The sequence below is a fragment of the Leptopilina heterotoma genome, unplaced genomic scaffold (genome assembly GCF_015476425.1).
Source record: "Leptopilina heterotoma isolate Lh14 unplaced genomic scaffold, ASM1547642v1 Lhet_60, whole genome shotgun sequence".
NCBI lineage: Eukaryota > Metazoa > Arthropoda > Insecta > Hymenoptera > Figitidae > Leptopilina > Leptopilina heterotoma.
Window position 1 is genome coordinate 6525330 of NW_025111138.1, and position 25754 is coordinate 6551083.

At 23.0% G+C, this 25754-nt stretch overlaps 1 protein-coding gene across 5 annotated transcripts in view; it reads right to left on the reverse strand.

Annotated features, from left to right (window-relative positions):
• Positions 1-397: 397 nt before the first annotated feature.
• The window catches only part of LOC122509320 (potassium voltage-gated channel protein Shal), a 219543-nt gene continuing 194186 nt past the window's right edge, over positions 398-25754 (reverse strand). For 2 of the 5 annotated variants that reach the window (XM_043623283.1, XM_043623285.1), the window contains 2 exons: positions 8721-8977; positions 398-711 (listed from right to left, as the gene is read on the reverse strand). In XM_043623283.1, the coding sequence (XP_043479218.1) occupies positions 8837-8977 (141 nt within the window). In that variant the 3' untranslated portion in view covers positions 398-711; positions 8721-8836. Of the gene's footprint in view, positions 712-8720; positions 8978-17732; positions 18635-25754 lie in introns of those variants that run through there. The other 3 variants (XM_043623282.1, XM_043623287.1, XM_043623286.1) reach the window with 3 other exon arrangements.

Sequence of the window (25754 nt, forward strand, 5' to 3'; positions counted from 1 at the left end):
GAGCATATTATTACAATAGAAGGTAATCCGTTGCGCGGAAGGCCTCTTTAGAAAAAGACGAATCGAGTCCGTTTTTTTTATCTCGTCTCTAAAAGACGAGGCAATAAAATATGAATTTTTTTTTTATTATTAGTCTAATGGAAAGTGAACTATACACTATACAGAATTTTCGCAGTCGTTTTTTTTATCGCATCAATGCTGTTTGAAGTTACAGTAATCTAAAACTTTCAAAAAAAAAAAATTTACAGTCGTTGAAAATTTACAAGAGAAAAAAAAATTACAGTCGACAAAAATTCACAAAATAATTGAAAATTTCCCAAAAAAATTTACAGTCATCGAAAATTCCTCAAAAAATAATTGAAAATTCGGCCCAAAAAAGTCATTGAAAACTTCCCCCTAAAAAAATACAGTAAACTAAAATTCTTAACAAAAAAAAATACAGTCGTCGAAAAATTAAAAAAAAAAATTAGATTCGTCGTTTTATTTTTTTTTAAGCAAGAAAATAATTTTTTTCGGTAGAGTTGATCCATTTAGAATCGCAGAGGCTGCGATGATCCCTTTCTTTTCGAGGAATTGTAGTTTTATTTTTTTTTTTTGAGACGATTCTGTGACTTCAAAGTTGATTTTCTTTTTTTTTCTTTTTGTTTCCAACGCTGCTGCTTTTTATCCTTAAATACTTGGCACTCGATGCCTCTCACTTGCCCTTCGGAGCTGCAAAGAACAAAGGACAACGGCCTTTTGGTCAGACATTGTGCTTTGCGTCATTCAATTTTATTTTTATTATTTTTTTTTCCTTTTTAGAACGAGTTTACCACAGCTTATTATTTTAATAGTCAAAATTCGATTTGTTTTTTTCATCAGTGAATTTTTCTTTTAAGGACAAAAGGTAAAGAATTTTATTGGCAAAAGTTCGTTGGAACTTGAAATAAAGAAATATATCAAGAAAATAGTAAAAAGTAGAGAATTTTATTAGTAAAAGTAAAAAATTTTATCAGTAAAAGTAGAAAATTAAGAGGAAAAAAAATTCAAGTAAAATTTGAAGGAAAAAAGGGATAAAAGTATATAGGAAACTTGCGGTAACAAATAGGAAGCAGAAAAAAAATCTTTAAATTAATTTTTCAATTCGAAAACTAATACAAATTGTTTTTGTTTTTAGTTTCTTTTCACTACACACAGTAAATAATCTAAGCAAACATGCAAGACGGTGCAAAAACTAAAAAAAGTACCTACATTAAAAGATTTAAAAAAAAATAAACAAGCGTGAATGAAAATGTACGAAGAATTATTCTACTCAAGAAATTTTTAATTAAAAATAAAAAATGTCTATTTTTTCCCTGAGATTTCAAAATCGTAATAAAAATAATGAATGAGATATTTTTCATTTTATTTCCTGTCAGTGAGATTCGAAATAATTAATATTTCTTTCTATAGTTAAAATTGCTTTCTTAATTATTTTCTAATTCGAATACAATTAAATCAAGAAAAATACTTTCAAAAATAAATAAAATAAATAAAAAATAAAAGAAAAATATTAAATGGACTAAAAATATTTTGGCATTTTTATTAGTTAAGTTTTGAGACAAAAAATCAAAATACTCAATAAATTAAATAAAAATTAATTAATTAAATACATAATAATAAATTTAGATAAAAATGTCCTACATAAATACTTATAATATTTTAATTTATCTATTTTTAAAGGTGAAAGAAGTTAACAATTTCGCCGAATTATTTTTCATTTAAATACCGAATGATAAATTCCCTTCTGTTAATTAATTTAATTATTTATTTTTAATTAAACGGAGCAACTAAGTCAATAATAATGCAAATATATTTAAACATTTAATTAAATTAATAATAATATTTATAATAAATAAAATCTATTTTTCTCAGTAATTATTTTTAAAAATAACCTAATTATTAATATATAATTTTAATTAGTAATTTGTTTCAAACTGTAAAATCGATAATTACATATATTATTAACAAAAAGCTTCTCCCTCTGTGTCAACTACATTTTCGAGCAAAGTTTCTCCTTTTTTTTAATTCCTCTTCTTTATTTTAGTGAATAAACTCTTTATCTCTCTTTAATCGAAATAAATAAATAAGTTAAAGTAAATTCCATCTAGCTTTGACAGTGCTGCAACTATGTGTACGTATATCTATACATCTTTCATTCTCACGTTTTATACCAGCGAGCTAGAATTTGTTAATCGAGTTTCTAAAGGTTATTTTTTGAAGAAAAAGCCTTTGATTAAAAGAACTACTACTCTTTTGACCTCTTTTTCCCATTTAATAACTTTTCCCGAAATTATTTATTTTTTTTTTTTTTACTTTTCCACACGTACCTAAAAATCTTGATAATTAAACTAAAACTTAATTTTTTTTTTTGGTAAAACATAAAAAGAGAGGGAAATCTAGAGATAATTTAATTTAATTTTATTTTATAAGATTTTAAGCTGCAAAATTTTATTTGTTTTAATTTATTTCAAGATTATAATGAGGAGAAATTCTATTTTATTTCATTTCCAGATTTAAGGAGAGAAATTTTATTTTATTTTATTTCAATATTTAAGAAGAGAAATTAAGTTTTATTTTAAGCTTTTAATACTTTACTTTATAATTTAATTAGTAATTATAGTAATGAATTAAATTAAATATTAAATAAATTAGTAGTAAAATTAATAATAAATAAATTAGTAAAAAAATTAATAATCAATAAATTAAAAGAAAAGAATCGAATTATTAATAATCAGTAGTCGAAGTAGACTTGTGGTCAGACAGTCGTAAAATCAGCATCAAAAAAAAAAAAGTACTGCTGATCGAAAGATCAGAATGTTTATTTGGTACTTAACTTGTCAGTAGTAAAGTGGCGTATTTAGTCAGACAAAATGGTTTCAATTATGTTACTAATCCTCCGTTTATTGTGCACTGTACTTATGACGTTATATTAATTATTACACTCCGTTAAATTTAATATCAGTAGAGTAGTTTTTGTTAAATAGAACAACATTAATTTTTTTAGTGAATCAGTGGAAAAATACAGTTTTGGTCAGACAATGTATAAAAATCTTTCAGTTTCTAACTAAAAAGCTCATTTTGTCAAGAAGGAAAAATTTTTACTTCTCCTTTATAGTAAAAAAAGGGTAAAAATAATTTTTGTCTTGCAGTAGAAAAAAACATTACCAGTCAGACCGAAAGCTTTTTTTGAATTCTATTCACTTGACTATCAATAGTAATTTCTAATTTTTAATTACAGTTCTTCATTAAAGGAATAAATATTTATTTACGTTATTTACGTTCTTTACGTATTTAATAAAGAACTGCAATTAAAAAAAATTTTTTTAAACAAAAAAATAAAGAACAAATAAAGAAAAAAAAATAAATAATTTGCAATTCTCGTAGATTTTAATAAACAGAAAGACAGAAAAGTATATATATTGAGTGGTATGGCTTGAAAATTTCCATTATTTTCTTCTATTAAAATAACCCTATATATTGTCAATTGTCTACGATAAGAGACAAATGTCTGCATTTCAAGCAAATACGTATAGGACCAACGTCAGCTTTGTATTCCAGAAAGAACTGGAGACATAAAGCTTTTTCAAACTATATATATGTATATGTGTACAATACGTTTGCTTCAACTATATATGTATATACAGACAAGTGTACTAAAGTGGAGACAATCAATTTTCTCCAACACGGAAACAAATGTCTTCCTATCTGTCACGATAAAAATAGACAAATCAGTCTTTCCCCGAAAACGAGTTACTAGGCTAGAAATTACAACGGCCTGAATAAAGTTCAATGACCCAGGGAAAAAATTGCATTTACTTTGTTTTTAACATTTGAAATACGCACTAAAATAATTTTTTATAGATTTTAATTTATAGAATTTTTAAAATTATAATTTTAGAATTTAAAAATTTATAAGTAGTAAAATTTATTTTAAGTCAGACCAAAACGTTGTCGATTATGTCAAATATAGATTTTAGTGGTAGGATAAATGTTTCGTCAGACGTGGTTTAATTATTGCAATAAAAAACCAACAGTAGTGGTAATTGAGAATTGGTTTTGAGTATTAGTGACAGTAGAAAAAGAATTTTCAGTCAGACAAACCGATTCTAAGTTCTGTAATTTTGTGCCAGTAGTAGAAGTCAGTTTGGGCCAGACACTTTGAGTCGGATAATTTAAAAAAAATATTTTTTGAAGTAATGTATCTTTTTGATACCAAAGGGAATATTTATGTTTAATAATGATATCAGTAGTATAAACAAATTCCAGTCAGACAGGAATATATATTAAGTAGTAGAAGACAATTTAAGTCAGACAATTTGTAAAGTATTTCTTAACAAAAATACTCTTTTGACAACCAAGAGGAATATTTTTTATTCTAATAACGATATCAGTAGTTAAAGTAAATTTCAGTTAGACCATAAGCTACAGTAAGTAGTAAAAGACAGTTTTAGTCAGACAATTTAAAAAGTAAATTTAAAAAATTTAAATTTAGTTTTGACAACCGAGGCTAATATTCTCTATTCTAATAATACTACCAGTAGTCAAAGTGGAGATTAGTCAGACAAGAAGATATTAAGTAGTAAAAGTAATTTTTAAAAATATTTTGTTACGTGAATATTATCGTAAACATTTATTAAGTATTTTAAAGCAAGAGGAATATTTTTATTTCAAATTAGGAGATCAGTAGTAAAAGTCAATTTTAGTCGGACAAGAATAAACACTTTCTTTTTAACCAAAATTTCAGTAGTAAAGAATTCTTTTAGTCAGACATCGGATTTAAATTTCTCTAAATTATTATTATTATTTATTATTTTTTATAATAAATTTAAGTTTTAATTTCGAATTCTTTAATAAGTTAAAAAAACTATTAATTCAGACCTAAGTGGTGAAAATCGTTTTTAGTCAGACAAACTGATTAAAATGTTATTATTTTAACTCTAGGGAAGAAACGTGTGGAACATTAAAAATTTTCACGTCAGTAGTAAAATGTTCTTTTAGTCAGACGCTAAAATATTACAATCTATATAGTAGTAGTAAAAGTTGTATTTGGTCAGACAAATCACAATAATTTTTATTATTAATTCTTCAGTAGTATAAGTAAGTTACAGTCAGCCATTTTCAATTCTGGTTAAGTAATTAACTATTAATTACCACCATTTGTTACTAATAGAAAATTAATAATGAATTGTTAAGAAATTGTCTTTAATAATAAATTATTAATTAGTCATCACTAATTATATGAATAACTAATTAATTAAAAGTTACTCTCTAAATCTCAATTATAGTTAAAAATAACTAATTACTAGTAAAATCGTAGCTGTTTGTTACAGCAATTAGTAAAAAATAACTAATTTGAAGCAGTGACTAACATTTTACCGTCAAATTAGTTATTTTCAGCTAATAATAAATTTAGAGTTTAGTAATTATTAATATAATATTTGATTGTTAAATAGTTAAAATATTGACATGTCTACATAATAATAAATTATTTATTCAGTAACATAAGGAAAAATTATTCATAAATAATTAGAAATAATTTTTCACTTAATACAAATAAATAATTAATAATAATTTTTCAATTTTTGTTTACAATTCGTAATTATTTTTCAAAACGAGACAAAATTGTCTCTACAAAATAAAAATAAATAACCATTTTTTTTACGTCAATTTTTTTTCATAGAAGAAAAGGATTTTTCGGCAACGAAATGAATTTGTTACACAAAATTGACGATTTCACCTAATCAATACTTGTATACGTTGTAGGTAAAAGCTCCTTTAGCATGCGCCCTGATTCCTCAACAGTAGGTAAGTATGTGTTCGTTTAAGCTAGTGAAGAAGCAAAACTAGTCAATTTTTTTTAGTACAAAAGCTAAATAAAAATAACAAAATAAATATCAGTGACAAAATAAATTAAAATTCACTGGCAAAGAAAAAACTTTGAAAAAAAACAATAGAACTATACAAGCAAAACGTGCATTCAATTTTGGGCGATGAAAACCAAAAAAAAAAAATTGCCAACAAAAGCTCAGGGTTTATAGACATAAGATAAGTGGATAGTATCAGTATTTCACGAGATAATAGACAATAGGTTCCTTTTATACCTGCTGTGGGTAAACTCGTTCCAGTGGTCAACTTGGCTAGTAATACATTCGACTTTAATTAACGCCGATAAAGGCGAACTCATGTTATTGAAATAGTACAAGAATTCGACGCAAGATCAGGCTAAAAGCTCTCTAAACTAAAACTCATTTTTTATTGGAAAATAGTAAAAAAAAAAAAAAAAGTTTCGATCGAACCAGAGATTTTATTTTTTTTTCAATAAAAAAGATGCTTCTATTTTTTGTTTCGAACTTATTATTTTCAACTTATTTTTAACTTATTATTAACTTATTTTTAATTTATTATTTTCATTTTATTTTTAACTAATTTTTAACTAATTTTCAACTTATTAATTTAATTTAATTTTCAATTTATTTTTAACTTATTTTTTTGAAATTATTTTCAACTTATTTTCAAATTATTATATTTCATTTTTTTTCAACTTACTTTTAAGTTCTTTTCAAGTTATTTTACGTTATTTTCAACCTAATACTTTCATATTATTTTCAACCTTTTTTCAACTTAATTTTTCAAAATTATTTTCAACTTTTTTTTCAACTTTTAACAAATTTTTTCAAAATTATTTTCACCTTATTTTCATCTTTATTGCATAAAGAATATACTTTTTTTTAAAAAAAGAACCCTTTTCATTGACAGTAAAAAATTCTTTTCTCAAAAAAATATCCAACAGGACAAAACAATGCTTTTAGTTAGAAAAATAAAAAGCATCCTTTTATTGACTATCAAGATTCTGTTAAAGTAAGATTGAGGAAAAAAAATGTTTTTTTCTCTTAGAGACACTTTCGAGAATCTTCTTTTTTTTTGTCTCTACTTCCTCTTCTCTTTTTTTGGATCTAGACCAATTTGTGACTCTTTATTTAATTAGTTCCGTTAAACTAGTAAAAGTTTCAAGTTGAAAGAATAGAAAAAGAAAAAGTCAAACACGACGGATTCTTTAGTGTTGTGGCTTATTCCTTTCGACGTGCCGAGTAACAAAATGAAAAGAAAACCAACCACTTATATTGCCTGGCTACTGGATAAGAAAAAAAAACAATTCTTTGTACTTAAAACTCACGAATTCTTTTCGCAAAAAAAAGAAAAAGAAAGAGAAAAAATTTTTTTCTACTTATATTCTTTTCATTTATTCTCCTTTTTAATTTACGAAGATAAACTCTTTTTTTCTCCTTGCCGGCAAATTCTGTTTAAATGCCAATTATCTGTTTCTTTAGTTGGAAATTAATTAAGTTTCAGTTTTCATTGGAGGTAAAGTGTTCGACTTGTTAACTACGGCTTGTTGAATAAACTGTTGGGGGAAAATTTTATTGCCATTTAAAGTATAATTGTTTTTATGTGATTCTGAAGAAATTACTTTTGAAATGCATTTAGTTTTTGAAAAAATTTTCAGAGAGTTTCGCAAAATCTTTAAAGTTCGATTTTAAGGTATTTAAGGACTTTGTTCAATTGCTTTCAATGTTTGAGGTTTTAGAAAGGAAACAAAAAGTAATAAAAAAAGAACAACGAGATTCAAGAAAATTATTTCTAAAAATTAACGAAACGGTAATTCTGTTTTAAAATCTATGCCTCAGTTAATTAACAAATATTAACTAAATTTATTAATTAAATGAAAAAAAATATTGAAAATAAAAAATTTATTAGTTAATATTTTAATGTTTAGTTAAACATTAAAATAATATTCAAATGTTATAATATTAATAAAAAATTTTAATTTTAATTAAGTATTTAAAATATAAATTGATGTTTAAATATTTTTATAAATTCTTTTAATAAATTCTTTTTTTATACTCACTTGAAATAACGCTTCATTTCGAAACGACATATTTAATTTTTACTTTTAAGAGATTTTCTCTTTAGAAAAATAATCTTTACATGAAAAATAAATTTCTAAAGCCTTTTAACCTCCACTTAAACATCTAAAGCGATAAATTTCCTTTGCTTATTTTTTTTTTTCTTTAATTTCAATTAACTTTTTACCATTTCAGTCATTTTTTAAAACAATTCTAACCGAATTTTCAGACGAAACTGTCTGAAGCAAATTACTACTAAAATAATTAATCAAATTTTAGTTCAACGTTAGAATTAATTAGAAACATTAGTTTCTCGATTGTAATAAGTTTGTCGTAAAAAATTTTGTGTCGAAAAATATTTATCGCCAGTTGGGATCGAACCTTTAGCCGCTGTCTTATACTACAAATAAGGCGCCTTAATCAACTGAGCTATCACAGCATTCAGTAACTATTTCGCACTTCCACTTCATTTTTCCACGAAAAATAGGAGAATAGATAAAAATAGCTCCAATCTAACGAATCATAATTAACTTCCAACTAGGTATTTTTGGTAGAAAAAACCCTTTTGTTTTTTCTTTGAATTTTTTTTTAAAAAAAGTTTTTCTTCGATTTTTTTTTCGAAACAAATGAAAAGAACCGATTACAAAAAAAAATGCGACAGACAATTCGAAAGGAATATTCCTCAACGAGAAGGTGGTTCGATAGAAAATGAATTTGTGTCTCTCTCTCTCTGATTCGATACGAATTAGTAAAGGGGGGAATATTTTTAAAAAGATGGTGATTTTTTGGGCTCACCGTTAAGCAAAAGCCGGTTGGCCAATGACAACAGATTCGGGCGAGTAGAGGAGGACGGTGATAGAAGGTAGTCAATAGCGGATTGGTGATGGTGTTTTATTCTCTTATAGTTGGACTCAAGCGATCTCCGAAACCGGAAGCGGTGGCTGCCCACCGGAAGTAGTCATGGCAGGCGCGGCAGTGCCGGTGGTGGTGGGAACCGGAAGTGGCTGTAGGACCTGCATATCGCAGGTGTGGGAAGCGCGCTTCTTTAGATCCTGGAACAATTCGCATTTCGCACATGTTTCAAATATTTCCAACTAAACTTTCTCTAATTTTTTCTTTTTGTTTTTCGAAAAAAAAATAAAAAGAAAATTATTTTGCTTTTCAAGAAAAAAAAAGCAAATAATTCTATTTTTTTTTTTGCTTTTCAGACAAAAAATTCAATTCTTCACTTAGAAAAAAAATTCAATTTTTTGCTTTTAGAAAAGACGAAAAAAATCAATTTTTGCTTTTCAGAATAAGCAAAATTTTTCTTTATTAACAATAATAGATGATAAAGAATACTTTTGAGAGTTGAACTAGTAAACAACTATTGTGCCTAAAGGAATAAAAGCGGAGTGAGGCTTTAATGGGGGACATTATATTGAAGGCGAAGAAAACAGGATTCCGCGCAACGATGAATTTATTTAGAGACGAAAAATAAAAAAAGGAGAAAACAAAATGAAAAGTCATGTAGAGAGAAAAATAAAATATTTTCTCCGTATTTTTCCATTTTATTTATTCAGAATTCTACTTTTCTCGAGTAGAAAATTTGCAAAAATTGTATTTAGTAATTAAATATTTCTTCAATAACAAAATATTTCATATTTAGATATTAATTTGTTTAAATATTTCTTTTTTTAATCATTTACTTAAATAATTGTTTTTCATTATTTATTCAAATATTTAGGATATAAAAATCAAAAACACATGTAATTTAAAATTTTTTTGTTTAAATATTCATTTAAAGATTGCCAAATTTAGAATATTAAAAAAATTGTAATTACAAAAAAATTCGGCAAAGATTAAAAAAAAATAATAAACTTCTTTTTTTAAAACTTAAAAATTGTAAACAAAATATTTCATTTTTCCCCCAAGGAATTTTGACAATAAAAAAAGTTTTTCAGCAAAAATAGTTTGAGATTATTTTTGCGAGAGGACTTCTTTTTTAAAAAAGTTTTCTCGAGTTTATAGATTCTTTGGTAAATGGACGTCGTTGAAACTTGGACGTTGCGTTGCCTCGGAACCCTGTTTTCCACAATACATATATATATATATATATATATATATATATCCACTAGAAAATGAAAAATTCTTAAGATTAAATATAGAGAGAAGATAAGGGTCAGAAAAAAAATGATGAAATATATAATAGAGAAAATTTGCATGCCCGGAAGAGAAGTAGAAAAAAAACATCAATATATTCAACATCAAGAGTTATTTTTTTATACATATTTATAATAAAAAAAAAAAAAATTGTATATAAAAATAAATCTACAAAAAAAGCCTTACTTAGCATTCCAAATGTGTTGAGGAAAAATAGATATAGATAGATAATATATATAAAAAGAGGGAGAGTGATTTATAATAAATGTGAGAAAATTTAAGATTCGTTCGCTAAATAGAGAGGAATTTGTGTGTTTGTGTAAATTCAGGTGCTACATAAATAATTCTAGATTTAATTTACTTTAAGCGTGTATATATATAATACAATACTGTCTATAGATTGGTCTAGTTTTATAATTACATCCGGTCGCAACGCATTTCCATTTCGATCTAATCTTCTTACTTCCAATTCAGTCGATTTAATCGTCAAATCATTATCGATAGTAAACTTTAATCAGCATTGAATTTCATTTATTTATTTATCTATTGTTATATTTTCCGATTTTCTTTATTTATTTTCGAATATTTTATTTATTTCATTTATTTTATTTTCCAATATTTATTTTCGTTTTCCAATGATTCCCTATGGCTTACGATTTAAATTAATTATTATCACAATTTGAAAAAGTTATAATATAATTTTAAAAAAGTTTTCCTTACACAAAAAGTAAGTTAGAAAAACAAAAAAAAAAACAATTTGACTGAAAATCCCAAAAAGAACAAATTTTTGAGTCAGAAAATTAAGAAAAGACATTTGTTTCAGAAAAAATTCGAAACAAGTGAATTTTTTCAATCGAAAATCCTCAACGATAAAAGATTGTTATAAAAAAAAATTAAATTTGTAAAAAATTCTTAGCAAAGAAAAATTGTTAGACTATAAATTTTTAAGAAAAAAATTCTTTATGTTTTAACATTTCTAGCAAAAATAAATTTGTTAACAAAAGAATTCTTCATAAACAAAATTTTTTTGTTGGGAAAACATTAACAAAATATATTTTTTAATTAAACAATTCTTAACAGAAATATTTTTAATCAAAAAATTCCCAACAATAGAAATTTGTTAATCAACGAATCCTTTACAAACAAAATTTATTAGACAACAAATATTTAACACTAAACATTTTTTAATTAAAAAATTCTTAACTAAAAAAATTCTTCATTAAAAAATGTCAAACAGAAGAAGTTTATTAGTAAAAAAAAAATATTGAATAGAAAACTTATTTAGTCAAATAATTCTAAACAAAAATAATCAAAAATCAAAAAATCCTTTAAAAAAGTAGTTTGTGAATAAATCCTCAATAAAAAAATTGACGAATCAAATAATTCTTAGTAAAAAAAACATTAATAACCAACAAAATTTTTTAAGAAAAAAAATTCGTTGTTTAAAAAATGCTTAGTAATAAAAACATTTCTAACAATAAAACCTTTTGACAAAATTTCTTTTCTCTTTCGAAATCGAATGGCAAAAACGAAAATCGACAAAAAAAAATGTCAAGAAAAAAGAAGAAAAAATATCTTCCGAAGAAAAGTGATTGAAACGGCAAGTAAGAAGCTTAGGTTTTACGATCGATCGATATTTAATTGACTCTTTAACGCGAGTGAGTTGCGACCGGGAATTTCGATTATATGACGACAGATACGATATAATCCTTTCGTCAAACGTAATTTTGTTGCCAATGATCTTCTAAAATATAATATACAATTTATATTACAAATATTTAGAATCTTTAGAATCTTTAGAATATTTAGAAAATATTTAGAAAAATTCTTGTAAATCGTGGCCGATAAAATCCTTTTCTCTAAAAAAATTTTTTTTTTAACTTGCAAGCAATATATTTCGAGTATAGAAAAAAAAAAATATTATAAGAGAAAAAAAAATGATAAATTACTCTAAGGGTTTATTTTTCATACCAAAAGAAAAAAAATTGTATATATATATATAGTCTCAAACTATTACAAACAAACCTTTAAAAAAAAAACCCAATTCCTTGCTGCTGAAGTTGTAAAGGTGCGACGTGTAGAAGAAATTGTGATCTCTACAAAATCTATTGTTGAAGCGTATACAAAAGTACATTAAGGGGAGACAAATATATATTCTTTTTTACTTCTACCATAAAAAAGAACTGCAATTATTTATTATCCACGTTTGAAGATTAATTGAAGAAAAAATATTTACACTTTCCTTTTTTCTATATAGAAATATTGCAAATTTTTACAAACATTTAAAATTTTTTTAAATTGTTTTAGAAAATTTATTTACTAATTTTTCAGCTTTTTTTCCTCTTTCTTTTTTATTTTCTTTTTATTTTCTTTTACTTTTTTATTTTTATTTTCTTTCATTTTCTTTTATTTATTTTTTTTCCTAAATTTTTTATTTTCTTTTATTTATTTTCATTTTATGACAATTTATTTAATTTTCTTATTTTCTTCCGAATTATTTTAATTATTTTCTTTTATAATTATATTTCAGTAAAATTTTATAAAGCGGAATCGTAAATTCTTCAAACGGAAGAAAATAAAGCACTCAATTAAAATGCCATTCGAATGCTTCTTTATTAGCTATAAAATGTTGATTCCTTTTTTTTTATTTTCAATTAGAAATTAGGTTAATCCTATTTGAGTTTACCAAAACTGAAAGGATTCCAAATTTATTGGGAAAAAATGAACAATTTTTATGTCAGATCAAACTGACATATTTTTTACTTCGTTCATTTAAAAATTTTAACCTCTAAAATTAATAATTTATAATAATTATAAAATTTTGAAGTTATAAATAAATTAAACTGCAAATTATAAATAAATAATAATAATCATAATTGAAATTAAAATTCAATTACAGTTCAATTCTAAATATATAATTCGATTTTCTTCCAAAATCTGATTTATCATCGTGTCATATCACAGAATTGTCAACAATGACACGCGATAAATCCTATTATTTTCGAAAATTTTTGATTCCGGTAGATGTTAATTTTCTGATGTATATACGAAACTTCAGTTAGTAAAATAAAAAATACTTTTTTTGAACAATTCAGAAAATAATTTCCTGTCTCCCCTTAAAAGTATAGCAGAACGTAATTCATAAGACGCAAAATAGTCCCTTTTTATGAGAAAAAAGCACAGAAATGTGTTTTTTGCATATTTAAAAAAAAGATTCATAAAATTAGTGTTTGTGAAACACTGAGAATTAAAAAAAACTTATATATTATAGAAAAGCGTTTGTCGTAGTTTTAAAGCGTGTGTAACATTGACAAAGAAAAACGTCCAAATATTATTCTTCATCATTGTAAATTATCTATTTAATAATTTTTCCTAAAACTAAAATTAATAATAATAAAAATAACAAGAATAGAAAATAAAATAATCATAAATTAAGATTTTGAAAACAGCTTAACTCTCAAAATCGCAAGAGTCATTTTCACATAACAATTGACAGTGAAAATGACTCTTACAATTTTCAGAGTTAAGCTCTTTACGAAATTAATAATAATTAATAAATAATAATTTAAGTAATTCGAAATAATTAGTAATAGTTAAATAAAAATAAAATTAAATAAATAAAAATAGATAAAAATAAATTAAAATAAATAAAAACAACTAATGATATTAAAAAATTATAATTAAAGCAAAAATAACTAGTAATAAGAACAAAAAATATAAGATCTAAATTTTTTAAGTTAAATGAAGCTCAAGTGGAGTGCAATGGAAGTGAATGGGGCGAATGGAAGATATAAAGAAAACCGGAAGTATAATAGAAAGCAAGAACGCATTATAAATGCTGTGGTTCTTCCTCACGACTAAACCATCCATGGTATTTGCCAGTTCCACGCAGAAAGCTGGAATCTCCTTGGTATTATCATGTAAGAAGCATGCGTTCCTGTCTAGAAATTTCGTGCTGGCTCAAACTCTTCCCATATTTCAAAATAATGAAATAAATATAAAAATTAATTTAATTTTTTCAAAAAGAATTAAACATTTTCCTTTTCTTGTATTAATTATTTATCTATTGTGTTTGACATTTTTTAAAAATATTTTTTTACGCTTACAATTATAATTATATTTTATTTTTTTGCTTAAAAGTATATTTATAATTTTTTATTATATTTTATTTTAATTCAATTTTAATTTTATTACAACCATACTAATATTATATTATTATGATAATTTTTATTTATCCCGTCAAGACAAAAATTCTATGTTTAAGTAGTTGAGGTCATGTTTAGTCAGACAAGAAAAATTTTATGTTTAAGTAGTTGAGGTCATGTTTAGTCAGACAAGAAAAATTTTATGTTTAAGTAGTTGAGGTCACGTTTAGTCAGACAAGAAAAATTTTATGTTTAAGTAGTTGAGGTCACCGTTAGTCAGACAAAAAATTTTAAACTAAATATCGTTAAAGGCAGGAGTTTCATTTTGTTTTAAAAACTGCAAACTTGCAATTTTTATTTTTAGTAGTGAAAGGAACTTCTAATCAGACAAAATAAGTTTATTTTTATAATTTTCGAAAAAGAAGTAAAAATCAGTTTTAGTCAGATTTTTCCAAAAACAATTAACAATGAGTAGTAAAAGACAAAATAGATCAGACAAAAATCTTTAGGTATTTTTACTATTAGTAGTAATAAGCATTTTTCGTCAGGTAAGCGAATTTTTGCGCTTAAGTAGTTAAGTTTATTTTTAGTCAGACAAAACGTTTGAACGTTCATTTTTAGTAGAAAAAGGCAGTTTCAGTCAGACTAATTTAACATTTTTACAATTTTCCAAGAAGTAGTCAAAAGCAGTTGAGTCAGACTATAATTATATTATTATATGATAATTTATATATAATTTTAATATTACTAAATTTTTTAATTTAATTTTTTTTTTAATTAAATAATTTAATTAAATCGCTAATATTGTCAACTCTCTAAAATATGAATTACTAAAAACTAGTAATTTACAATAGTAATAATATTTACTAATTTTTGTTAAAAATTACTATTATGTTTGCTTGTTATTTATTTTTTTTACTAAAATCTTACTATTGTTAATTAGTGGCTTACTTATAACATAATTTAAATTCAGGGAGAATATTAAGAGTATATTTTCATTTTAATAATTTTAATTATAAATTGAAATTTAATAATAGTAATTTCGTTTGTAAATTTAATTAGCGAAACAGAATACGCGCTTAAGCAAAATGGTTTTCATTACATTTAAATGAAAACGAAGAAAAAAAAAGTAAAAAATTAATTATTTAAAAAATTATAAATTGAAATTTGATAATAATAATTACGTTTGTAAATTTAATTAGCGAAACAGAATACGCGCTTGAGCAAAATGGTTTTCATTACATTTAAAAGAAAACGAAGAAATAAGAAAGTAAAAAATAAATTATTTAAAAAAGATTCTATTTTATTTGTATTATTTATTTATTAATATTATTTTATTTACTTTATTTAATTTATTTAACTAATTTCAATTACTTTAATTAATTTTAATTATTTTATTTATTTTATTTACTTTATTTAGTTTATTTACTTTAATTAATTTCATTTATTTTATTTATTACACAAAATATTAAAATTACTCAAAATAGAAAACACGGGAAAAAAGTTTTACCTCGAACAGCGAAAAGTTTCTCTAGCATAGCGAAAGGTTTAATTGAAAGAACTAAAAAGTTAACTAATTTAGTGAAATTCGTAACTATTTTAGGTAGAAAAAAAATTTTTCGTGAAATATTAAGAGAATTAGTTAATTTTATTTATTCAAACCTCTGGAAAAAAAAGAAAAGAAACAAAAAAGAAATCAAAAGTTTCCAAGAAGAAAACTTGAGCCAGCTTGAAAGAATTTGTGCAAAAAATATAGAAGGCTTAGAAGAATACTAAACTCGCAGAAAAAGCCAGGCGAAAGCGATATTATAGAGTGAATTTTTTTTCTCCGCTATAATCGCGAAAAATGAGACAGCAACGATACGCATCAGCGTTCCTTTGTTGTTTCTCTTTTTTTCTATTTTCATTTTCTCTTTAATATTTTATTAATTTTAATTTCCTATTCAGTGTGTGTGTGTGCCTTCAAATTCCCTCCCCCCCCACCAAGAGAGTTAATTTAAATTCTGTCAAAATACTTTTTTTCCATCGTCAATCATATTTCGATTGGAGAGAAGAGAGAAGAAAAAATGTATTCCGGTTCTATATATAATATACTCAACAATGTGAATGAGGGAAATCAATATAAAAATACCAGTACAAAAACTTAATTAATCTCTGCTTTTGTGATATATAATCATTTAATGGTTTTTTTTTCTATTATTATTAGATGGAATTTTTAATAAACTTAATATTTATTCGCAAGAGAATTATCCTCTTTTCAAAAAAAAAGAAAATTAATTAACGAATATTTAATTTTTTTAATTGTAGATTTTTAATTATAGGAAATTATTATTTTTTTTAGATAAATTTTTGTTATTAAAATGAATTCAATTATCAATTTATATTTATGAGATAAATATTTATATATACAATTTATTAATATTCGTAAGATAATTAAAAATTTGTAAATAATTATTTCTTTTCTGTCATTTTCATTATTTCTTTTATTTATTTAATTGTAGAAGACTTTGCGACAAATAAAATTTAAAAAACAAAAAAATAGTGATAATTACACTTTTGGCTATTAATCAATATGGAAAAAAAAGTTTAATTCAGTGGTAAAGGCTATTTTTAGTCAGCCAAATGTACAAGAATCAAATTCAGTAGTAAGAGTCAATCAATCAGCTTCGTTCTAATTTTCATAGCACGGATAAAATTTTTCAAAATTTCAGTGATGTTGATGGCAGTAGTATTAAATAATTTAGTCAGACAAAAAAAAAAAGGTAAACGGAGAAGTTTCCAATTCCCAGTGAGATTATTTTTACTTTTTAAAATTTTTAACTCTAGTAGTATACGACAGTTTTAGTCAGACGAGTCCTTTGATTCCAATACCAAGTAGTAAAAATCAATTTAGTCAGACAGTTTTTAAGCATTAATAAAAATCAGTAGTAGAAGACAATAATAGTCAGACATGTAATTTCAGTAGTTTTATTTTCAGTAGTGAAAGGCAGTTCCAGTCAGACAAAATTAAAAATAGTTATTTTAATATTTTTTAAATAAAATATACAGTGAATTTAATGTTGAATATTCTAATAATAATTCAGTAGCATTTTTATATTTGCATAGATACAAAAAAAACAATAAAAAATATTTATTTACAGTAAATTAAAAACCTTAATTGTCAATCGTTAGAAAAACTTTTTTCAATTTGTTCCGTATTACTTTCCGTCCATTAAAAAAACGTTTTTTTTCCAATCAAACCCCTTTTCTTCATTTTACTTTTTCAAAAAAAAAAAAAAAGATATAAAAAAATCAACAAATTGAAAACAATAAAAATCGACCGTAACTGTCGAATAAAACTAATTTAATGGACCATATATAAAAAAAATAAAATACCCTTCACATCAAATACTAAACTGGCATTTTTATATATAAAGAGAAACATAAGCACATCCACATTGTCAATTTTTTTTCCCCTCTCTCTCTTGGAATAAAAAATATTTGCCCCAAAGAAAAAAAAAATTCTTTCATATTCCTTTACCTTTGTCCTGACTTGTATACGATCGCCGTATACGAGCACCACCCTATCCTTGTTCTCATTCGATGTGAGCTGATACGATAAGCTCTGCAATGTAGATCATCGAAGAAAAATTTGTATTTTTTTATTTTTCCATTTTCATTTACAGATTTCCAGGGAAAAAAATTTCGCCAACATTTAGTGTTGTTTTTTTAATACAAGGTTCCATTATTATTATTTTTTTTTTGTTTTTTGGAAAAATAGAACCAAAATTTGTCGAGTTTGTTTATTTTTGGTATTTTAAGATGTGGGTCAATGAATTTGAACACGAATCCATAGTCCAAACGGGGCCATTAAAATGAAGACGACGGGCAGTTGTTGACATTGTTGACGGAACGATGGTCACAGATGTCACATATCCCATTGGTGGAACATCATCATCATCATCATCAGCGATGGGCACGGAAATAGGCAAATAGAAGAATTTCATTGATTGTGTGTGACTTCAGGTAGTATTTTTATTTTTATTTTTTTATTCTCTTAGAAGCTATATAGTGCATTTCGAGACGTGTGTGTAAATATTTTTTTTTACGACTTTTTTTTCTCTTTGCCTCGCATCGGGTTTTTTTTTTAATTTCTTAATCCGTTTCTACGAGGCTCTCTCTGTATTCTGTTTATTATTATTTTTCTAAGAGTTTTAGTTTTTTTATTTAGTTTTTTTTTTAAACACAGATTCTCTCTAGATTTTTTTTTTTAGTTTTGTTTTATTTTTCTGACTCAGTTATTATTCGATTGCACAATTTATTTTGTTATTTTTTTTTTCAAAATGAGGCCTCGACGAGATAGGTGCCGTCCACCCCTGTCTGACCCCCCTGACCCTCAGTGACTTGGGCCCTTGTTGCCGGGATGTACTGTGAGTACGCCTGCTGAAATCCACATCACAAGCACACACTACATTGTTGCACGCTAGGCTCATCGCCTATACTAAACTCTCCTAATCCTACTTCAATTTCAATAATTAACAATTTCACCCAAAATCAACTAGAAACCCTTGTGCTTTGTATCGTAAGGGTGTTACTGCTTTAGGATATATATATACGTGACATTAACTCTAATTACATTCTCTTTCGTTAGTGTCATCCAAAATTGGTGCATTTATGGACCAAGACAAAAAATATTTCAAAAATTATTTTCATTATTTTGCATTATATTATTTTTGTAATTAACAATTATTTAATTCTAATAATTATTTAGTAATTTCAAAGTTGAATTTATTGAACACTGAAAAGAAATTTATTTGATTCAAATAAAAAATTATTTATCTACACAGATAAAAAAGAATTGTTAATATAGAAATAACAAATTTCGTTTATTGTTACTACAAAATTTTTTCTTACCTCAACAGATTTATTGTTATTGGAAAAAATTTGAATTGTTAAGTCAGCCAAATAAATCTGTTAGTTCTATACTTAACAATCTTTTTGTTAACGTAACAATCTTTTTTCTCGGTGTATTATTAAATATTTACTTGAGTCAAATAAATATATAATTCTACCAAAGAAATATTTAAATAAATAACTATTTAAATAAATAACTATTTAAATAAATAAATATTTAAATAATTAACTATTTAAATAAATAGCTATTTACATAAATACATATTTAAATAATTAACTATTTAAATAAATATCTATTTACATAAATACATATTTAAATAAATAAATATTGAAGCAAATAAATATTTATTTCTACCAAAGAAATATTTACTGCTACTAAATAAATATTTATTTTGTACCAAAGAAATATTTCCCAGCTGTAAAAGTTCTATAGAATTTCACTAGAATCATTCTATAGAAATTTTAGTAAAATTCTCAAGAATTTCACTAAAAAGATTCTATACAAATTTCTACATGAATTCTACTAAATTTCAGTGAATTTTAATTAAACAGAATTTAAATTCGTGAAATAATATTATTAAAAATAATTAAAATTATTTTTATAATTTCAATTCAATTATTATTTTTAAGAATTCTTCAGTAAAATTTATCTTTAAGGGCATTTGAACCATTATGACGTCACAATTAGTTTAAAGCCTTTGATCTAAATTTGTGACGTCATAATGGTTCAAATTCCCTTAAATCAATTAGTTTTCAAAAAAGTTCTTCTATAATTTTCAAAATCCATTTATGTACAATATTCAATTTTATAAAATTTCAATTACTCGTAAATTCTTCAATTATATATTAGAAAATAAAAACTTCAAATAATTTAAAAGAATTCAATTACACTTTTTTGAAAAAATTCATTTTAAAATTCAATTATTTCCAAAAATTCACGCTATATTGTTTTTAATATTCAATTATTATCTAAAATTTAACTGAAATTCATTTTTAAATAATTTTTATTAGAAAATTCAACAAGAATTCAATTATTTAAATACAAAAATAAATAAGTTATTGATCAATTGAATGTTTCTTAAAATTTTTAAATCAATTTTTTTTATAAAATTTTACTAGAATTCAATAATTTAAATATAAAAAATAATTTATTGCATTTTTGAATGTTTCTTTAAAATCGAATTCTCATAAAGAATTTTATCAAGAAATTTTAAAATAATTGAATTCGTTTGACGATTTTTAATAAAAACTTTTAATAATAATTACATTCATCGAGGAATTTGATTAAAATTTTTGTTAAAAATAATTGAAATTCTGCGATGAGTTTTACTATTTAGTGAAAATAATTAAATTCCTCAAAAGAATTTTATTATTTAGAAAAATAATTGAATCCCTGTAAAAATGTTATTATTTAGAAAAAAAATTGAATTATATTGCGAAGAAATTTATAAAAAATTTGAAAATAATTGAACTTCTGCGAAATTTTTTATTATTTTATGGAAAATAATACATATATTCAAAAACATATTGAGGTAAATTTTTGAAAATAATTGAAATTTTGTCAAGTATTTTATTAAAATTTTCGAAAATAATTGAATTTTGGAGAAGAATTTGTAATTTCTCCAAAATTAAATTTGTTTTAAGCGTTAACTAAAATTTTTCTATTAATACATTATTTTTATTAATTTTTAAAATAGTTTTTTGAGAATTTTCAAATTCATTTCATTTTTAACTGAAATTTTTTTTTAAATCAATTTTTTTTCATAAAATTTGAATGTTTCTTAAAATTGAATTCTGATAAAGAATTTTATCAAAATATTTTTAAATAATCGAATTCGTTTGGCGATTTTTAATAAAAAATTTTAATAATAATTACATTTATCGAGGAATTTGATTAAAATTTCATTAAAAATAATTAAAATTCTGCGATGAGTTTTACTATTTATGAAAATAATTAAATTCCTAAAAAGAATTTTATTATTTAGAACAATAATTGAATCCCTGTAAAAATGTTATTATTTAGAAAAAAAATTTAATTATATTGCAAAGAAATTTATAAAAAATTTGTAAATAATTGAATGTCTGTGAAATTTTTATTATTTTTAGAAAATAATAGATATTTAAAATCATTTAATTGACGCAAATTTTTGAAAATAATTGAAATTTTGCCGAGAATTTTATTAGAATTTTTGAAAATAATTGAATTTTGAAGAAGAATTTTATTATTTATAAAGATAATTGAAATTTTGACAAGAATTTTTAAAAATTTTTAAACAGAATTGAATTTTTGCTAAGAATTTTATTACTTTTGAAAATAATTAAATTTTGCAATTATTTGTAATTTCTCTAAAATTTTCCAAATTATATCGTACAATTTACGAACTTTTTGTCCTTTTTTAATCAAATTACGGACCTTTTTTAAAAAAAAAAACTGACCTTTACGTACTTGAATATAATGTTAAAAAAATTATTTCACGAAATTTATATTCTTTCTATTTAAAAATCATTAAAATTTAGTAGAATTCATGTACAAGTTATTAATAGAATTATTAACTTAAAAAATTAATTTTATTAAATTTATCAATTTACTTTTATTAATTATTGTTTTTTCTTATAAAACATTGACATTTAAAGGAAAAAAATTCCAACAGAACACCCTTACGTTTATCCTCTAAAAAAAGTTACTCTTTTTTGCTAAAATTTCTAAAAACACTACAAAAAAACTTTCCTCTCGTCAAATCGAAAGTTTTAATTCGAAAAGTTTCTTTTGACAAGTACATTTAGTGGATTATCCACTATTTTCTCTATAGCATTCCCCAATTTTTTTTTTTTTTTTTTTTTTTTTTTTTTTTTTTTTTTACTTTGTCACACTATTTTTTTTCTTTCTCTAAAAATACATTTATATGTACAAATATATAGATATTAATAATAAAAATACTCTACATGAATGTGATTACTACTGAGTTCACTGTATGTGAAATATGAAAAATGTGCGTGAAAAATGAAAATCTTCAAAACAAAAAATATGACATCAGTCGAAATTCAATTTAATGGAAAAAGAAAATTTCACTTCTTCACGCAAGAAGAAAAAAATTCAGTATAAAAGATCAATCAATATTTATTATACATAGGTCTATATAATACGTTATATATAATGAAAAGGAAATTTTCTACTTATTCAAAATAGAGTCTCTGTCAATTTTTATATTATGTAGAAATAGTCTCATTTATAATCTCTAGACTATATATAAGGGGGGGGGGTTGTGTAGCAAAAAGAGAAGTTTTTTTCATTCACCCTATTTTCTTTTATTTCTTGGTGAAAAAAATTGGGAACGTATTTTTCGAAAAAAGATGTATTTGAAAATAAATGACAAAAAAAACATTATATATTTTGTTTCAAATGGTTATTATTCGTTACTATAAGAAGTTATTTTTAACTTTGACATTTAATTATTAAATATTAAAATAAAAGTAAAATAAATAGTAAAATAAATAATAATTAAATATATTAAATTCACCTTCCTATTTACCATTTGAATAAATAAATACATTGTAAAGTTTATTAAAAATTCTTTTAATTTAAAAAATATAAGTTTTCGAAAATTTTTATTCTTATAGAGAACTTTCCTATTTTATCCTTTTCCTTAACAATAGAATACTAAATAATTTTGTTATAATTATTATTAATTTCTTCAAATATATTATTTTTTCATAATCTATTTTTAATAACGAAACATTTATTTATATTTATAATTTTAGAAATAACGTTATATTATGAAAAATATTATTTTATGAAAAAATGTGTTATAAAACTTTTTCAGCAAGTAATATTTTTTATAATATATTTTTTAATATCATAATTTTCCAAATTATTATTTATATTAATAATAATAATATTTAATATTTTTTCTACATATTGTAGAATATTCTATAATGATGATAATATTAATTATACCTAATATTATGTAATATTTTTTTTCACAAAATAATATTTCTCAGAATATATTGTTCTTTATTAAATATAAAACATAAATAAATATTTTATTTCATTTCATTTATTGTAAAAGGGACTTAATAATAATTTTCTTCTTTTAAAAAAATATAACTTCTTATAAAAAAATATGTTATGAAAAATACTGTTATAGAAAAAAGTATTCTTGTAATTTTTTATAAAATAATGTCTTTCATAATATACAACTACATAAAATAAAAAAACATAAAAAAATGTTTTTTAATATTATTTTAATTATAATTATTAGGTACAATTTTAATAATATTATAATTATTATAAAATTAATATGAAAAATATGATACTATCAAAATATGATATAAAAAAATTTGATTTTTTGAAAAAATATAATACTTTCTCATAAAATAATTTTATTCACAATATTTATTCCTAATAATAAAACAAAACAAAAATAGTTTTCAATTGTTTAGAAAAAAAAATGTTTCGTCAATGGAAAAAAATGTAAAGAGAGGGGGCGGAAATCCCTTTTAGGAGACACAGTACATTTCGATTAGAACTACTTAAAAAAAATAAATGGTTGAAAAATGAGACCTTTTCTATTGTGAAAATTACACACAAAATTCATTGTATTGTCATGAAAATGCATCGTAAATAGAATGATTTTTTTCTGTTTCTCTCTCACACACACTAATAAAAGAAGGGCGGGGACAAGAAAAAAAAAAAAAAAAGAAGCTGGGTGAGATCAAGTGGTTTCGGTATTTTAGGCCACCGGATAATTTAGCAGGTGCGGTGGAAAAATCTGCTCTAATGGAAGTTATTTCAACTACTCTTTGGGTGAATCTATCTTTTCAGTCTCTGTGTGTTTGTGTGCGTATGTTCTTTTCTGCCAATCCATCTAACTCACCCTGATGTTACGAACCCCATTGCCCCTTTTCATTCCCACTCATCCCCCTCCCCTCCCCTTTTCTGCTTTTCACCCACCTAATCTCACATCGTCACCGTTAATCTCGGCCTATTTCTAATACTATCCTAGATTTTCTTCATCACCCTACAAACCTTCTTTATCAAAGCTTATTATCGTCATCACTTACGTGACCAGCGATTTTAACACTTTCTTCGTTTATGCAATTTATAATATATATATATGGTATAGAGAGGAAAAAGAAATATTTTCCACTTTGTGTTTTATTTATAAAAATATAAATTTACATAATTTATATAAATATTTGGTAAAAAATGTGGAGTAATTTTTAGCTATTTTCAAAGTGGAGTATGACAAAAAAATAAGTATTTGATTTAAGTCAATGATTAGGCGGATCCAATTATTAATTTTTAATCAGGTAAACATTTATCTGAATCAAATAATTTTTTTAAGGCAAATAAATATTTACTTGAATTAAATAATTTTGATTTTAATCAAATAAATATTTAATTGAATCGAATAAATATTTACTTGGATCAAATAAATATTTGCTTGCAAAAAAAAATTTTTATTTAAATTAATCAAATATTTACTTCAAACAATTAATATTTTTTAAATTAAATAAATATTTACTTGAGTCAACTAATATTTTTTAAATCCATAAAATATTTACTTGAATGAAATTAGTTTTTTAAAAACAATAACATTTTTACTTGAATCAACTAATATTTTTTAAATTAAATAAATATTTGCTTGCATAAAGCAATTTTTATTTAAATTAATCAAATATTTACTTCAAACAATTAATATTTTTTAAATCAAATAAATATTTACTTGAAATCAAATCAGTTTATTTAAATCAAATAAATACTTACTTAAATCAAATTAGTTTTTTAAAATTAAGAAAATATTTACTTGAATCAACTAATATTTCTTTAAATCAAATAAATATTTTCTTGAATTAAATCAGTTTTTTTAAAATCAAATAAATATTTATTTGAGTAAACTAATATTTTTTAAATCAAATAAATATTTGCTTGCATAAAACAGTTTTTATTTAAATTAATCAAATATTTACTTGAATCAAATGAGTTTTTTTAAAAACAAATAAATATTTACTTGAATCAAATTAGTTTCTTTTTAAATCAATAAAATATTTACTTGAATCAACTAATATTTTTTAAATCAAATAAATATTTGCTTGCATAAAACAGTTTTTATTTAAATTAATCAAATATTTACTTGAATCAAATGAGTTTTTTTAAAAACAAATAAATATTTACTTGAATCAAATTAGTTTCTTTTTAAATCAATAAAATATTTACTTGAATCAACTAATATTTTTTAAATCAAATAAATATTTGCTTGCATAAAACAGTTTTTATTTAAATTAATCAAATATTTACTTGAATCAAATGAGTTTTTTTAAAATCAAATAAATATTTACTTGAATCAAATTAGTTTTTTTTTAAATCAATAAAATATTTACTTGAATCAACTAATATTTTTTAAATCAAATAAATATTTGCTTGAATCAAATAATTTTTTTAACTGTATAACCTAAACTAACTGGAATTTTTTCTCATTTCTGCCTTAGAATTTTTGCCATTTCGAGTGTAAATTTTGCTTGCGTTCGAAGTATTGACATTTTCGTATATTTTTGTTTACTGAAATTTACTTTATAAAAAGTAAAATTTACTCTGAAAGTAGTAAAAATTGATAGAAATGATGAGGAATTTTTGTTGACAATGGAGATT